Here is an 18558-nt window from a genome sequence, read left to right on the forward strand (position 1 = left end):
GATATTTTATTGCCTTTACTTTTCGCTCGCCGTTTTTGACGGGCCTAGTCCTGCAAGCCTCCTCTTGGCTTTGACAGGCCCGAGTCTGTATGTATCACAATGTGTTGTGGCAATAAAATTATTATTATTATTATTATTATTATTATTATTATTATTATTAGGCAATGAAAGGACTACAAATGGCTAAATAACGGTATAATAAACGCGATTAATTGCATACCATGACTGGCTTTAGAAACGTTGGATACTTGGAGCGTGGAGCAGGTAGCGGATAATTTTTCTTTTGTGGAATCTTTGTAACTGAAGATTTCAAATCAATTTAGCCGAATGTCACTCTTGGCAATATACAGACCACATTCAAGTAACCTGACTTCGTTCCTTAATTAGCTGGCAGCACATCTATAGAGATCGATTTTAGATACTAACATATGCTTATAGTAGGCGATTTTAATATAGACATTCTTAATCCCACAGTACCTTCGGCGTGTGATTACTTAGATAACATTGCAAAGCATGGTATTGAAAGCATCACTGACATTCTAACTATAGGGAAGAATTACTTCTTGATCATATAGTAAGGTATTGTACTGATCACTTCAATATCCGTAAAGAAATTGCTTCAATTCACGGTGCAGTATTACACCAAAAAGTAGCTGACCATCGCTTCATTGCTTGTCACTTGCGCTTTCCTTCTCTTCGTCATCATGTTCGAAACCTAACATGCACTTGCTGGTCTCTTTCTGTTACTGGTACTTTTGATGAATTTGTAGATTTGTTCGACTGGTCAGGCATGCTTGAAACCACCGATAGGGCTAAACTATACTCTAAATTTTTGCGTTCGATGAAAATTATTTACAAATCTAGTGAAAGGAAAGTTTACGTCCGCCAAAGCTGCCTCGAATCAACCCTGGTTGAGCAGTGCGATATTGCCCGCCGTCAAAGAAAGAGACCTACTATGGCAACGCTGCATGCATATATAGTATTCTGTGTACTTAGTTTGAACTTCTCTAAATAAAGTAAATTCCATTATTCGAACAGCCAAGCATTCGCACAATAGAAACCGCTTCAATCTCATAATAATATGGTCCCTTATAAGCGAGGCGAGGGGCTTACCCTCAAACTCAGCTAATGATGTTCAGAACAATTTTGATTCAGGCTTATCAACAGTCGTCAACAACTTTCACCAGTTTTTAGCTCGGTTCTCTGGGGTGTGCAAGCAGTAGTGTTAAATTGCTAGCACAACTGATCCGGTAATTGAATCGGCTTTCCTTCCCACTATCACAGAAAAAGAACTTGGCTATTTATTAGGTAGCTTCGGCAGGCATCAATGACCACGAATCGATAAAATTCGCATGTTTGATCTTTACAGGAATTTCGGAATTCAGAAGAATGTCTTATTGGAAATCCTAAACGAGATAATTGCAAGCGGAAGCATTCTTACACGGCTAAAAACAGCCGTAGTTCGGTCACTTCTCAAAGGTGGTGATGCTAACTAAGTGTGTGCATACTTATCGCCACCCTGCCTCGTTTAACGAAGGTTTTAGAAAAATATGTAATGTTACTTCGGAGCAATAGCGCAAACAGGACAAGCGACCAAGAACGAGTAGACACACACAGCGCTAACTTCCAACAACTTTATTAGAAACAAAAGCACAAGAATTTATACACGCATTTTTGCCGAGTCATCCCAAAGCATGCGCAAATTCACTGCGAGCGTAGGTAAGCAATTTCTTTTTTTGAGAGTTTGACAGAAGGAGTGCTTACACAGGCACTTCCTAATCTGGCTATCTTTTCTGCTTCAATAATTTCCCGAGTGTGTTTGTCCAACTAAAAAACACTTCTAGTACCGGCTTGCACCTAACACATGCGTTGCAATGTTTCACGAGTTCTCCATCATTTTCGTTTTTATTGCTTACCCTTAGAAAAACAGAAGAAAAAAATGGCGGTTATCCCATACTTGCATACCATCTCTCACAATCTTAAGCGCATTGCAAATCGGATAGATGTGTCAGTTGTTTTTTCTGCCCCTGAAAAGTTAAACAGCCTATGCAAGGTAAACAAAGTTCTTCGTCCTTTGGCCAAAGAATGCACAAAGAAACATCAAATTCCATTTGTAGAATGCAAGGTTGGCGTGGTGTACCAGATACCGCTCTCATGTGGACGACAGTATGTCGGTCAAACTGGTCGCTGCCTGAATGACCGCCTCCGTGAGCATAATCGCAATGTAAGCAATAAAAACGAAAATGATGTAGAACTCGTGAAACATTGCAACGCATGTGTTAGGTGCAAGCTGTTACTAGACAAGTGTTTTTTAGTTGGGAAAAGTAAGGGCACGCGCATTCGGGAAATTATTGAAGCAGAAAAGATAGCCATATTAGGAAGTGCCTGTGTAATTAGCACTCCTTCTGTCAAACTCTCAAAAAAAAGAAATTGTTTACCAGTGAATTAGCGCATGCTTTGGGATTACACGGCAAAAATGCATGTATAAATTCTTGTGCTTTTGCTTCTAATAAAGTTGTTGGAAGTTAGCGCTGTGTGTGTCTACTCGTTCTTGGTCCCTTGTCCTGTTTGCGCTATTGCTCAGAAGTATGAACCAACAAGCCCGAATTTCAACGTTGTTAAAGATGTAATGTTAGTATTTAGCACCTTTATTTCCAAATCGGGAAGGGAGTTTGAATTTCAATACGGTTTTATCGAAGAAAGGGGCACTCAAGCTTTAATACAGGAAATGAGTGTTTTGAAGAATACCCCCAGCAGGTGCTCTATCAGCTGGTGTACGTATCTCGGAATCGCGCATTCTTCTCGCGGAGTCCGACATGCTGTCGTGTGCGCTACATTTGCTCACTGATACATTCGTTCAAACTGGACAGCCTGGTCATGTTTACATTAAAAGGATGGCATGATACGCGCACGAAAGCAAACCGTGCGCCCACCGTCAGACGACGGCGCAGGCGGTACCCCCGGCCATCATGCCCCCGGCCGCTTCCGGCATCCGCGAGCGTGTTTGTAAACGCAGTGGGGTTTCGGCCAGTCAATGGCCTGACAAGTTTTTTTTCGAGGCAGAAACTTGACCAACGGCTTCAAGCTTTTTGAGTCAGGCCACGTCCACGGCGTGAGGGAACAGTGTCTGAAATTGGGAGCGAAGTAGCGGCTCATCTGCCAAAGGCCGATGAAAAATTAGCCGTGGCAAAGGAAACAACGAGGGTATAGCATGCGCTGTACCGTAAGCGTTCACTCTTCAATATCTCAGGACTTCTCTAAATTCCAGAGCTAACTGCCTCCGTTGCGCTCACGCCCGAGGCCGTCAAACGAATGAAATTCTCTGCGCGCTATTAATTAACTGTTCAAATAGGTTACAGACGTGCTTGCTTCCCTCGTCTATAGATTTTCCTCCTCTTTCCATGAAAGTGCAGCAGCGCATTTGTATTGCGTTAGTCGTCGCGTTAAGTTGTTGCACTTCAGAGTACATACGAGACGTTTTTTTCAGTGGGCACTGGTCGGACCGAGCTGTACAAACTTCCCAGTGTGAACCTCCTGCGAGGGATTCGTCAACGCATGGAGCAGTGACTACGGTATCGGTACGTGTGCTCTCTCCAATATCAGGAGAGTGATTTTGTGACATCCGTGGTCTGCAATCTGCTTTTGTCTCTTTTTCTTTCCTTAGTCTTCTTTTTTGCGCTGCGCAAATGCATTTTCACATTGCGCGCCGTAGTGCAATGCGAGGAGCCAAAAAAAGAAGACGCAAACTGCTGAAGTTGTCCAGGTGCCCTGTAGCAGACCTTCGGGAACGGACGGATCAAGCTTTGACCTCTTGCAGAGCCCTTCCAGCTCTCTTGTAGCACAGGATTAACTAAGGGTTCGACGACTGCCGACAGCATAGGGAGAACAGCGTGGCGATGTGCAAAAGTTTGACACATTTAACGGAATGCTGTTGTTGCCGGTGTTGTTGCTCTCCGTCGGAACCGTCCTTCTCGATGCAGCTGGCTTCAAGTAGGCACCATTGGAGCCACCCCATCTACCCCATCAGCCACGGATGCCCGTGCAACTCGGCGCAACCAGGGCAAGTTGCTCTAATTTCATTCCCCTAGATTAATGGCTTGGTTTGGTTTATGGGGTTTAACTTCCCAAAGCGACTCAGGCTATGAGGGACGCCGTAGTGGAAGGCTCCAGAAATTTCGACCTTCTGGGGTTCTTTAGCATGCACTGACAACGCACAGTACACGGGCCTCTAGAATTTCGCCTTCATCGAAATTCAGCCACCGCGGCCGGGATTGAACCCGCGTCATTTGGGTCAGCAGCCGAGCGCCATAACCACTGAGCCACCGCGGCGGGTCCCAGATTAATGAAACGTGAATACATTCAGACTTTTGTCAAAAATATACAGCCCATGGGTTTTCTTAGCCTAGCCCCACAAAGCATCGGTGGGGCGAGGATGATCAAAAGTGCGCCTCACCTTCGGGAGATTTGTAACGCTGACAGGGCAAAACGAGCCACACCGCATGGCCCAGAAGCAGTTGTGCTGGGCTGTGCCAAAAGCGCACGCCAGCGCTCCCCAAAAGCGTGTGCAGGTGTAGTGAATAAATTACTCCCGCTAGTGGGGAACAGCTATAGCATTTCGGCAACAGTGGCTGGAGCAGCTGGTGGCGTTTTCCCGAATACCTGGAGTTCTGAACAGGGTGCAGACGGCACAGAAAGCACTTCATGCTTTATATATATGTGGACAGAACACCACTTTATGAACGCCACTGCTGATGGAGACAATAATGCCTTGCGAGCAAGTTCATTACACCGAAGAAATCTTACGGCGTTATACGGCAAAGACACTGGCTGAGTTGGAGAAGATTCGGACTTTCGTATGGTGCCGCTTCTGCGGCAGAATGCAGCCAAAGGGGTGGCACGGCAGCCGAATAAATAATCGTGAGTTGTATCGCAGAGGCTACCGTGTTACAATAAACTGTCGTACATCACCAGTATACGGGGCGGGGGGGGGGGGGGGATTTATAGTTTCCACTTAACCACTCGGATTCTCGAAATGATAACACCGCATACACCGCTAACGCATTAAGAAAATAAACCAGCCAAAAAGACGAACACACGAAAACTGAGAAGAAGACAGCCTTTTTGGCTGGTTTGTTTTCTTAATACAATGCACCAGCTAGCCCAACAACGTGTGTCACCTGTGAAATGCGCGCCGCTTGACTCGAATGCGGTATATACGGTTAGGTGGCTTCCAGGCCAAGGCCGGCTAGGTTATGACTGTTGCAGATCTCTCACTCTCAGAGTTTGGTGGAGAAGCTCGCCCCTTGTCTGGAGGCGTCGGCGGAGAAGAGGTCTAACGGTATCTTTTTTTCCGTACAGCGACCTAGCTACGTCCTACTCGCATTTCGGTGATGTGCCCTATATCACGCGCTGACCTCCAGTGTCTGCCACGACTCCATCTTGGTCCTTTTCTTTTTTCTTTTCCTCGGGAGTACGCCCTTGTATTAAGGCGAAGGCAGCCGCAGGAAACGTGATATATTTCACTGCAATCAGTGCGCGCACGCAGACTCATTTGCGCCGGACGAGAAAGCGGAATGGATCACACGGCTGCGGGGGCGACAACTGGCGCACAGCGTTTCGCAGCAGGCGCGCCTTGAGCGCGTTGGCCTGAGTGGGCGACCGCGCCCGCTGCCTCCCACGGCCGCCGGCTGTAGCTTGGAGGCGTCTCGAAGAGTATATAGTCTGGGCATGCACAGTCGGCGAGGAACAAGAGGTCTGTGCGTCTCAGACTCGGCGCAAAAAGGCGCGAGACGACACGAAAATACAAGAACGAAGAGTAGAAGGAGTAAATAACTTCATTGTCGGCACAAATTAAGTGCCTCCGATGATGACGTCGAGGGTTGAATTAATCAAGGATTCTTGGTCCACGGCTGATATCTTCAAGGTTAGGTCAAGTTTGGCTAGAAACGAAAAGTTGCCCGGAAGATCTGTTTCCTCTACTGAATAGCAGAAAACAAAACATTTTATCAATTCTTTTCTTTTTGTCAACATTTTCAGCGAAGTCCGCGCTCTGCAATGTCCGCAGTAACGAGTCCGCCAAAGTATTACCCCAGAAAACCACACCGCCTACATTTCAAGCCAAAGATGGTGCCCGCAGGTGCGTCTGATGTGTGAGGGCTTATGCCGAGCGCCATTGGGTTGGACCTACCCATGCGCGTGCGTGGGTGGGCCCAAGCTAATCGCGACCGCAGCGGCCACATATCGATCGAGGCGAAATGCTAAAGACGCCCATCCGGAGCCCTCCAAAATGGCGCATCTTTCTCCATTCATTCCCTCCTTCTTTCCTTCACTCGATCACAGCTCGGTTGAGGCAGATTTACGGGTTAATTTTAGAAGGCGTGGTTGAGGAGGCGGCAGTCGCATTTAGCCATATATTTTTCGACTTTTTAATTGAAAAAGATGGGGTAATGGTGTTCAACGTGGTTTTCTTATGTAAAATTTCTCGCTTGGGGGAAGATTGGGGGGGGGGGGGGTCATAAATTTACTCCTGGGTGTCCACCGAGTGTGAGACAGTTCCTGCGCCTTTCCTTTTCGCTCAGCCTCTGCCACCACCTCCCCTTAAAGGGGTGCTGTCCCACGACTGGACCCATCAATGAAGGAATATCACAGAATAGAAATAATTCACTCCAGATAATTCTGCACTTTTCCTTTGGAAGTGAAAATAAAAACTAAAAAAAAATGATTTGAGTCAGTCGCTATTGACCTTTAAAACGCTGAAGCAAACGTTTACAGAGGTCCTTCGAAGCCGCAGCACGACGCTGAGTCCGTATTTTCCCCAGAAGGAGTGCCGTAGGGATTGTGTTAAAACTTTATTGTCATAAAGACTGTCCAGCTCGATAGCCGCCGAGAGTGGCTCGAGAGTGGCTCAGTGGTTACGGCGCTCGGCTGCTGACCCGAAACACGTGAGTTCGATCCCGGCTGCGGCGGTCGCATTTCGATGGGGGCGAAATGCTTAAGGCCGGTGTACTGTTGCGATGTCAGTGCACAACAAAGAACCGCAGGTGGTCGAAATTTCCGGAGCCCTTCACTACGGCGTCTCTCATAGCCTGAGTCGCTTCGGGACGTTAAACCCCATAAACCAAACCGTTCAACTCGAACTCACGAATCCTACTCCAATCTTGCCGGTAAACGGGCTAGGCCGTACCTCGTCGTCACTCTATAGTGCACGATGCAGGAGCGGCAACAGTGCTGACAAGAACGACGTTTATTGAAGAAATGTCGAGCGTTTATACAGCTTCGGCGGCATTGCTTATCGGGGCATGTGTCCTGTGTCAAACATGCGAAGAAAAAATTGACAGGCGATCATAAGACAAATATGCGACAGCATTGAGTTTTAGCTTCTCGGCGTCGCTTTAGCTTAGCGGGGTTTCGTCCCTTGCGTTGGCTGTTGCCGCTGCCTCTTCGCCATTGCCAGACGAGTTGGATGGAACGGGAGTCGACATTGCGCAAGTCCGACCGCTTCGAGAGCAGGAGGAGAGCTGAGCTGACACGAGCGAGAAGCTGGCGATCTGGTTATCGTGGCGTACAGATGAGAAATCGGGGAGAATCATGCCAGTGCACAGGGCGAATGCGTGCGTTTCACGCGATGATTTCCGTTGCGGGTACCGCGACTGTCGCTATAGCACGCAATCGCGACTTTGCCGAAAGAGGGCCATAATGCTGTCGCTCGCATTAAAAGGAAAACAGATGCGTGTACACAGCTTAGTGGCGTTATCACAAGGCGTAGAGGATGGTGGCCGCTCACGTGACAGCTGAAAAATCCACTGCTGAACTTCAGAAAGAGCAGCTCACAGCAGGCGATTTCTACAGCATCGGCTGAAATGTCGCAGCGAGCTGTTTATAACAGACGCCTCAATCGCGATCAGCATGGCTGCCCGAAGAAAAGGAGTGAGAAGCTCATACTGCGAAGTGACCAGTTCTGTGCCACACTTTATCTCAATCCTTGATGAAACATCACACTGACCAGTGAAAAAAGGAGCCCAGCCAAACAGCATCTTCCCAGCACATGGAAGCTACCTAGCTCGTGCTCATAGGGGGCGATAAAGTTCGGCCACATGCAGAAGCAGCAGCAGGATTTCCGGAAATGAAGTTATGGCTGAAGATGACCTTGAGAAGTTCTATAATGGAAGAAAAAGAGGACTGCTTGCAAGCAGCTAGCGACCATTCACTCATAGTAGAATAACTACAGAGCCTCCTCGAGGCCTTCCAAAAGGTGCCAAGCATGAATAAAGACAAAAGAGCTTCTACTGGGGCTAGTTGAAAATACATTGGGATAGCGCTCACCAATACCCTCAAGAATGAATAAAGAATCGAACACATTAAAAATATGAAAAAGGAAAGCTCAAGCCGTCCAGAGCTCTTCTGTGCCACAACGTATATTGTTGCGGTCCCGGTCTCCCAAGTTATGTTGCATTCCAGTGAGCGAACTGGAGCAGAGGCATCGAGCGGGATGGGGTCGAGCGTAGCACGTCGAAAAGAGGAGTACTTGTTCTGCCACTGGAACGTAGTATGTCACGCGACCATCCTTGTTCCCCACCGCGTTTTTCGGATTTACGAGTGCTAGAGTTGGCGATCGTGCACTTCTTTCGATAGCTCTGCCGTTTCCTCTACCTTTGCCGGAAGAGAAGCCGAACTTGAGTCCGCGTCGGAAATGAAATGAAACCCACGAAGCCTTTTTCACAAGATGTGCCGCCCACCTCATCAGGCGCGATCCGCTTCTCCGAGGCGTCAACAGCGAATTCTGAGTGGCAGGTGTGCGCTGGCAGCTGCAACTGGCACCTTCCGCCAACACACAATACGCATGTGAAGAGCGGCGATGTGAGAAAGGGGAACAGATCTCTTCTTCCACACGCCGTGGACCAGAAATGCAAGGAAAACAGCAAGGATTTGTCGTCGACTGCTCTCATTTGCTCGTGGCGCAGCAAAACTCCCGATTTACCACTGGGTCTAAGACCTCACACTCCTGTTCTCCCACTGGAAGGCGCCCGCTCTCACGAGGAGTGCGCCATAAGTGTCGACGAAGCATCTGCAAGGCTGAAATGCACCCTGCCTGCCCCCTCTTTCCAAATAGGTTTGAGACGGCCGCAAAATTCGTCCCATTTTCTCCCCTGCTTCCTCCAAGACACATACGGAAGAATCGCCTACACTCGTCTAGTTCTCTTGTTCTCTAGAGCGAAGCTTAATTGTGTGAGCAACTTCGCAGAGCCTCGCAAAGGAACTTCGCGAGAATGCGCAGTGCGGTTGCCGAGCATTTAGAATATTCCGAGCACAAAATCAGCTTCTAAGAAGCTGGAAGCAACCACCGAAAGGGACTTCTACAAGAGTCGTGGTACACTCGAAGCGCACGAGACTGCGCAAACTGCTCCAGAGGCTGCTGGTGACCACGCAATTCGTGAAACCTAAAAGCATTGAGGAGCTCTAGTGAAACCAAGAATCATTGCCGCCGGATCAGTGCCTCTTCTACTTGCCCCCCCCCCCCCCCCTTCTTCTCTCTTTTCACTCTAAGCTCGAACAACCCCTCTTCCCGTCCACATGCTTTCCCTGCCAATTCCATCCCAACCTCTTTCATTCCTTTAAAGTTGCACACTGAACTGTAAGCTGTCACCCGAACCAGTTCCGAAACATCAAGTTATTAATAAAATATGGATTATAGACGATGGCCCTCATTTGGTTTATGGATTATGGGGGTTTAACGTCCCAAAACGATTCAGGCTTAGAGGGACGCCGTAGTGAAGGGCTCCGGAAATTTCGACCACCTGGGGTTCTTTAACATGCACTGGCATCGCACAGTACACGGGCATCTAGAATTCCGTCTCCACCGAAATTCGACCGCCGCGGCCGGGAACGAACCCGCGTCTTTCGAGTCAGCAGCCGAGCGCTATAACCACTGAGCCACCGTGGCGGCTGATGGCCCTCATTTGTCCACGCAGATCAGACTGCAGCGCCTCTGTGCAGCAAAAGTTACTCAGGGTGTATGCATGCAGTTGGCTCAGCAATAGGACAAAGCAACTAGAACGGCATCTTGGGACTGCAGCCTGCTGGAGGCACGAAGCGCAAGTGTCATTCCGAGGTAGAATGCAGCGCTGAAGAACACGGTGATGAGGCCAACTACTTAACACAATATTTACGCTCAGCAATGGAACGATCCCACGAGACACCACAAGGGGGGAGGGGGTTTGATTTTATATTTTTTTTTATATAGTGGTACGTTCCTTAGCAAAAGTTGACTTGTCACAACAGGTCTCGACTCGAGTTCCTATGGCGCTGCTGCATGGATCGAGTGGAGGGGACGGAGGGGAGATTGTGCTAGAAAAACTAGCCACCCTGTTTACGCAATGCTTTACGACATCGAGCGTACCAGAAGCTTGGAGGAACGCTAACGTCATCTCAATTAATGAGAAAGAAGACGTCAAGGACTTGAAAAATTACAGACCGATCAGCATACTGTCCGTTCCGTTTACTAAGGTAGTCGCAAATAGAATCCCGACAAACTTAGGCTTCAATCAACCAAATAATCAGGCAGGCTTTCGTAAAGGATACTCGACAATAGACCATATTCAGGCTATCAATCAGGTGATAGAGAAATACGCAGAATATAACCAACCCCTATATATAGCCTTCATTGATTAAGAGAAAGCATTTGACTCAGTGGAAACCTCAGCTGTCATGCAGGCATTGCGGAATTAGGGTGTGGAAGAGTGTTATGCGAAAATATTGGAAGATATTTATAACGATTGCACAGCTACTATACTTCTCCATAAAGTCAGCAAAAAAATTTTAATACGGAAAGGTGTCAGGCAGGGAGACACGATCTCGCCAATGCTCTTCACCGCCTGCTTACAGGAGGTATTCCGGGGCCTGAAATGGGAAGAGTTGGGGGTAAGAGTTAATGGAGAATACCTGAGTAATTTGCAATTCGCTGATGACATTGCCTTGCTAAGCCACTCAGGACATGAACTGCAAAGCATGATGAATGAGTTAGACAGGCAGAGCAGAACGGTGGGGCTAAAAATTAACATGCAGAAAACCAAAGTAATGTTCGACAGCCTAGCAAGGTAACAGCAGTTCGCAATTCGTAGCGAGATCCTGGAAGTAGTAAGAGAATATGTCTACTTAGGGCAGGTAGTGACCGCTGATCTGGATCATGTGAGGGAAATAACTAGAAGAATAAGAATGAAGCGGAGCGCATATGGCAGGTTCTCTCAGATAATGAATGATAGTTTACCAATATCTCTCAAGAGAAAAGTATACAACAGCTGCATCTTACTGGTACTCACCTATGGGGCAGAAACATAGGGAGGATGACGAGAAGGGTTCAACTTAAATTGAGGACAACGCAGCGAGCTATGGAAAGAAAACTGATAGGTGTAACGTTAAGAAACCGGAAGCGGGCAGAATGGGTGATGACATCCTAGTCGAAACCATGAGGAAGCAATGGGCTTGCGTAGGGCATGTAATGCGAAGGCAGCTAACTGCTGGTCCTTAATAACGGAGTGGATTCGAAGAGAAGGCAAGCGTAGCAGGGGGCGGCAGAAAGTTAGGTGGGCGGATGTAAGAAGTTTGTGGAGATACGGTAGCCGCAGCTGGCAAAGGATAGGGTTAATTGGAGAGACATGGAGAGGCCTTTGTCCTACAGTGAGCGTAGTCACGCTGATGACAATGATGATGATGATGGTCAGCAAATTTTTGGTTTGGCATTTATAACGGCTGTATTCGTGATCCTTACTTCATTAACGAAAACCTTACTACAAAGAAGTACACAGACTACGTTCTAAAGGACGTCGTCTCTGACTTTGCCTCAGAGTTACCAATGATTGTGATGATAAAAATTGTGGTTTCAGCATGACGAAGCCGTGCCACATTTTTCTTCATCGGCTCGGCAATTCATGGACGAGTTCTTTTCCAACCAATGGATTGGGCGTGGTGGAACTACAGCCTGGCCTCCTAGGCCGCCCGATTTATCGCCCTTGGATTTCTTTCTCTGGGGATATGTTTTAAATGAGATTTTCAAGATGTAATCAGCCAACCGCGAAGATATGAAGCAACTTGTACGAATATCACTTGAAAATTTTCCCAGACAGATGCTCTTACTTGCTGTGAACGCCATGAAAGACCACCTTCTTCTGCGCATCACAATGGAGGGAAAGCAATATGAGCACCTCATGTAAAAGTTGTGTGTTGTCCCAAATGATACTGTTTCCGTGGGGGAGCGCCTGAATCGGGCTGCAACCAACTGAGACATTGAAATATACAAATTTTGTTGATCAATGTTTGTTCTACGACTCGGAACTGTTTAAAACCTGTAGTCAAAATTTTCTAATCATGGTCGACCAATTCTTGCAACAAATGAGACGCGTCTGCTTCCGCACGCGGCAACAGAATTGAGACATCTCGTAGGAAGCAACGTCGCGCTACAGTGCCAGAATTTTTTTATTCACGGAGTTATTCTCGTTTATTTTAGCTGTGAAACCGATACAACGTAAAAGAAATGAGCGCTTTACAGAAATTACTCAATATAGATAAAGAGACCGCCACAACTGAACAGAAATCTGCACGCTGTCACAGAAGCGTGGCTTTCTCTCTTTAACGAAGCAAGCGTGATACGAAATAAAGATTAAAAATTCAGAAGGCACTTAAGACTGCTTACGTGCTGTGAGGCGAAAGAATTAGTCTAGCATCGTGAGCGTTCGATCTCGACGCAGGCTGGGCACTGAGAAATGAAATGAAGACACGCCTGCGAACGGTGATTCCAACGCTGAATGCACAAACGCTGGATCCACAAAGATCTGAGTGAAACACTCGGACACTCGGTTCGAATACCTGCCGCGAGCTAGCCTGAAACTTGAATAGCAGATGTATCCCATGTACAATGAGAATTCGCATGACCCCACCTGGAACGCTGTATACGACGCACGGTTGCATCGCAATTTTGACTCTTTTTTTTTTTTTTGAGGAAAAGGAAATGGGCAGACCTGTCGAACCTTAAGTGGAATTGGTTTGGTAAGCTTTTGAGTAACGATCAGTCTTGTAGTGGACGCTTTATGGCATAGTTTTATGCCTTTAAGCAAGACATCACCAATGTTAGCACCCTCCAAGACCGCAAACAAAAAACCATGATGCACCTTATCAAAAACTTGTGCGAGATCAGTCTGAACAAGAGGCACTTGGCTAACCTCATCTGACACTGCCTACAACACCGAACGTGCGATATCGATATGGTTTTGGATACTGGATACTACGGCCTTTGATTACACATACTCTTTGCTGCCTTAATAAATCTAAAGCCACAAACTGTAGACGAGAATAAAGAACCTCCGCGAACATCTTGTAATCCACGTTGCATAACAGTTTTGAACCGACCTGCACCTGTGCTTTTTGGGATTAGTATGGTGTGACCAGGATAGAACGTGGGAGGTAAAAAGCTCACGTCATAAGCAGCGCTGAACACTACCAACGAGACAGGTGCTAGGCAAAACAAACGTTTTATAGAACTCACTACTTAGATTATCCGAGAGATTTCTGACACTGTAGAGCGGAAATGACCGACTTCACCTCGACTAAATTAACAGGCTCCTCAATGACTGCACGTTGCTCATCCTTAAGTCGAGGCTTTGAAGTAGCTGAAATCTGACCCACTAATCTGGTTGCTACTACGCGCAAAGAGACACGTATAATAATGATAAAATTAACTTAATGGTGCTCTCTAACGTGCGCTGACATCACACAGCACACGGGCGCCTTTTGCATTTAACCCATCGAAACGAGACTGCCATGGACGGGATTTGATCCCGCAGTCTTGCGCTACGGCAGCCCAACGCAGCGGCCAATTAGCGACCGCAGCGAGCGATGTGGAATTGCCGCCGATAAGCGCGTATGCAAGATTAAGTAAGAATCTGACATGCACTGCTAAGAAAACTGGAGTGGACACTTAAGCTCCGCCTTAGGGGTGTGACGCGATAGCGTTAATGGCTTAATGTCCATATATGCGAAATTGGTCATTCTCTACTTAACACTCATAGATCCCTGGGAGTCCCCGTACAACCCTTTGCGCAATGTTGCAGCGGTTAATGAATGCGTACTGCTCTGCTATGGCCACTCCGTGGCTATGGCAAGGTGCCACCGGTGGGGCTTGTGCGACACAAGTTTCTCTTCCCGAGAAACCTCTCGCGACCGACCACCAATTTAACTGCCACCTGCCGCGGTGGTCAGTTTGCTCTCAGTCCGGTGGGCAGGTTGTGATGACGCCACAAGGTCACGTGACCTAGGTGGCCCACCTATAGGTTGCTTCTCGGGAGGACGACAAAACATACCAAACTATTCAAAACGAATGTGACAGAAGCCAACAGCCACAGAAACCCAAAGGCACAGGGGATTTTTTTTTAATTAATATATTTATTTTTGTGGTGTTGATCAATTTAGAATATTACTGAATATGTTATCGATTAAAGCTAATTGATAGAAAAGCAGAAGAAAAAACAACCACATGCCGCCGGTGGGATCCGAACCCACGACCTCCGAATTACGCGTCCGGTGCTCTACCTCTGAGCTACGGCGACGGCTGTCAAACCTTCTGCTTTCGCGGGTATTTGTGTTTACAAGTAACCTAACCTTGAGAGTGTTCATCAGCGCCACCCACGTTCATAAGCGGCGGACGTAGAACGTCCTGAGTTACCGCAGGTGTGATGTAGAACGTCATCGAACGTCATCGAAAGCATTTTTCAGCGGGAAGTCGTTTATGAACTCAATTTTTTATATAATGTAAGATTTCACTATGACAATCAATATAACCGCAGATCACCCGAGGGCAGTCTAACATTTTTTTCTAATAATGTTTTTGCTGTCGTCAAAAGCCTTCTCCATTAACTGGTTTTCTATGACAGTCTTAACTGTTAGATGCGATCGATGGAAACTGTTAAAGAAAGGTTTTGCTGCATATCAGAAGAATGGACCATTACCTTCGGTATTTCCATAACAGTATCTTGCAATTTTCCAGTTTTTTTAATTTTTGTCCGAGGAACACCCAAGGACATGGAACACCTATAGCGACGAGACTGGTGCGTTGCAAGAACACTTTCCCCGCTTTACCGTACACAGATGATGAAGCAGCTATGAAAGGCAGCCAGAGTATAGTTAGCGTGTCCCAAGTGGTGGACATGTGCACTGCATTTTCTCTAGACAAGGAGGTTATGCAGTCATATGAGAGAAGAGCGCGCTCACCAATTTATTCATACACAAAAAAGTACCCGTCGCGCGTACGACGCGCAATATGAGGTGGACGCCTATAACGCAGTCTCGTTAACATTTTAACTTGGCGCATCTGCGACGGCCAGTCCAGCGTCTGTGAATTATACACCCATAAGCGCCATGTTTTGGCGAGCTCAGCATAGAGTACGGTAATGACCGTCATTAGTACGATGGCCGGATAAAAAAACGAACGAGAAAGCCCACGCCACTCCATACGGAAAACAGCAAATAATTTCACAGTGTCAAGTTACAGATCCGTATCAATTACATGTAGTCTTTGTCAAAAGTAACCAGGCTGCATGGTTTAATTCTAGCTCGTACAGTGGTTGTTGTACAGTGAAGCTGAAATGGTTGTTAAAGGTAAGGACTGGGGTTCTTCTTACCTTCTTACCTTTAACGACCATTTCAGCTTCAGGGAAGACGTAACGGCTCCACTGTACGAGCTAGAAGCAAACCATGCAGCCTGGTTACTTTTGACAAAGACTGTACATGTACCGTCTGTTGCAGAAGTTTACAGTTCACCGCGCCGTTCGGCGGACTAAAATTTTAGAGCTGTCGGTACACAAGGCTGTTCTAACGGGTTATATAAAGTTTAATCGAACTGCGAAAAAAAATCATTACAGCGCAGCTGTGTAAGGCCCGTTTCCTGTTGAGCAGCGTCAGTGGTGGTGGTGTATCAGATGGATCATATCCTTCCCCCCCCCCCCCCCCCCCCCCCCCCCGCCACTCCACATGCCTAGTGCTACCTTCGCCGTATTCACCCGGGGCGTGCCCTCACCCCTGAACACGTGACCACGCGCAGCTCTTGGTGACCACCCCGTGCAAGCAGGCCGAGCCTCGCGCATCGTGCAGCCTTCGTTGTCATCGGGCGTGGTGCGCAGTCATAAGACGCCGCCAAAGGCTTTGAAACGACTTTCGGGCGCTTCGTGCACGTAAGAAAAAGGAAAGGGGAGGTAGCAGTCGCATAGTGTGTTGCCGCTCTGGCATTTTTCCAGAGGATGGAGCACGCTTGTCCCCTTGTGCTTCAATGTCTTTTGTTCACCTCCTTTCCTTCCTCACATATAAATACACTTTTTTTTTTTTTCCGCGAACCTACATTCCGCAAACTCTCGTCCATGAATCTAAGTATACCGTGAAGGAAGGGATTAAGGAAAGGGTGAAAGGGGCACGACTGCGATGTTTGGTAATGCCTAATTACATGGCAGCCGTTTTAAGCTCATGGGACAATTACGATACTCGGGAAACGTAATCGTAAACGAGCCGCCTGCGCAGAAGCTCAGCGCTGATGTCGACAGATAAAGCTGATGCGAAAACCCTTTCAATACGGCAATTTGCATAAAAAAGGAACTTCAGAAACGGCAAAACTTCAATCGCAGAAATAGCCCACTGCGACTGCAGTGTAACAACGCATCGTGGAGTAATGCGATCTTGCTGCGAGTTTTTTATCCCCATATGAACACGGGTTGATGAAAGGGACGTCTATTGTTACGCATGCAGTGTAGTGGCACTGTACACGAATTTGCGATGACACTTGACGACTCTGGCCAAGTAGAGGTGCTGTTTTAAGACTTCTGTAAATCATTTGATGAAGTTGAGCTTGGCAAATCGCTGTATGAGCCGGTAAATATTGGGCTTCCTAGTTATCTCATTAAGTGGATAACAGCTTATTCAAAGCACAGAGATCAGTTGTTGCTGTAACATCCAGGATGCCGCGGGGAATCGTATTAGGCCCTCTGCTTTTCTTGCCATTTTAATGATTTAACCCAAATGATTCCTGACTCTATGCCCATTTCACTGCTTAAGATGACTTGCATTGTTTTTAAAAGCATACGTTCAGTTATTAACCGCGAGCTATTGCAGCAATCTATTTTTTGTAATAAAACAGTGGAGTGAAGATTGGACTGTGGAGCTTAACACCTAGAAAACAGTGCTCCTAAGAATAACTCACAAAAAATATGTAAGTTAATTCATTTCAATATCACTTGCGCAACTGTGCTATTTCCGAAGTCAGAAATTACAAATATCTTGGTGTCACTGTTACTGACATTCCTAGCATGGAGTATCCCTTTTTCAAATATTGGCTAATCTGCTTTTGCAATTCGTTTTCGCAAGCGCAAAGTTAAGTATGCTCCATTCGATGTAAAAATTTTGGCATATAACTCATAGATCAAGTCTGAGCTTGAATACGCGCCGGTCTTAAGGGACCCTCATACTAAAAACGATGTTTATCGCCTTGAACTAATTCCGAGAAAAGTTCTCAGTTTCATTTTCGGCAAACATAAGAGAACAGGCTGTCCTGATGACCTTATGACTGCGAACAATATTCCCCCCCTAGAAACTCACAGTAGAACGTCTCGTTAACTCTTTAAATATAAGATTTCACACAACAAAAAAAAAAAACCTCATCACATCGTCTCGTCTGAAAGTTTTTAACTCAGAACGACGACGACGTCACCGTAATCACTCACTACAGCCAGTCTGAAGAAGAAAAAAAACGAATTATTTTCAGAGTTTCTTTCCACGGCGATCTCTGATTGAAATTCCCTTCCGGAAAGCATGGCTGAAACCCCTAACTATGGGCAGGCGCTAGGGCTGTATCTATGCGGTTGGCAATATTAGTCTAATGCAGTAGTTCATTTCTTTCCATTTTTTGTTCTCTCCCTTCGGGTTTGGTCTACTGAATTTGTGCCATTACGCTGGCTCCGTTTGCTATAGTTTTTCTGGTGATACGTTCATTTTTCTTCTCTTCTCAGTATATATATGTATGCCCCTCCTGATAGGGCCTTAATACTGTCTTTCGCTATTTTAAATTTAAAAAAATTAAGAAAAGAACGAAGACGGACAGATAAAAGCCCGGGACACCACTGGCACTGACAAACAACTCAGGCGAACATACTTATACAGGAACACTATCTCGGTCTATAAGCAATCGGTCTATAAGCAAAGCAACGCAGCGTGAACAAGGGAGCGGGGAGCCTCAGGGTGGCTGAGCACCCTGAGGCTCCCCGCTCTCTTGTTCACTTTGTTTGTGTTGTCAAGCAACCCATCTTCCTGCCATCTCTCTAGCATTTAATCTAAGACATCCCTCATAGCCTGAGCTGCTTTGAGACGTTCAACATCTATAAACCAAACCAAAGCATCTACCATTTAATCAAAGCAGGCAGACGCCCCGAACCTGCACGTCCTTAACTTGCGCGTTGGCTACTAGGGGCACTTCAAATTGACAGCAAATTGCGCTAACACAAAAGACGGACGCAGGATAGGAGGTTGGCGGGA

At 46.8% G+C, this 18558-nt stretch overlaps 1 protein-coding gene across 3 annotated transcripts in view; it reads left to right on the plus strand.

Moving 5' to 3' along the window:
• LOC149350774 (tubulin beta-4B chain-like) overlaps positions 1-18558 on the plus strand; it is a 54842-nt gene that overhangs the window by 15674 nt on the left and 20610 nt on the right. For 2 of the 3 annotated variants that reach the window (XM_089579915.1, XM_089579914.1), the window contains exons 2-3: positions 3488-3578; positions 3981-4060. In XM_089579915.1, coding sequence (XP_089436041.1) covers positions 4034-4060 — 27 coding nt within the window. In that variant the 5' untranslated portion in view covers positions 3488-3578; positions 3981-4033. The remainder of the gene's footprint in view (positions 1-3487; positions 3579-3980; positions 4061-18558) is intronic. The other variant, XM_089579916.1, reaches the window with a different exon arrangement.

Source organism: Amblyomma mixtum, chromosome 3, assembly GCF_055824585.1.
Source record: "Amblyomma mixtum isolate Tamu chromosome 3, ASM5582458v1, whole genome shotgun sequence".
NCBI lineage: Eukaryota > Metazoa > Arthropoda > Arachnida > Ixodida > Ixodidae > Amblyomma > Amblyomma mixtum.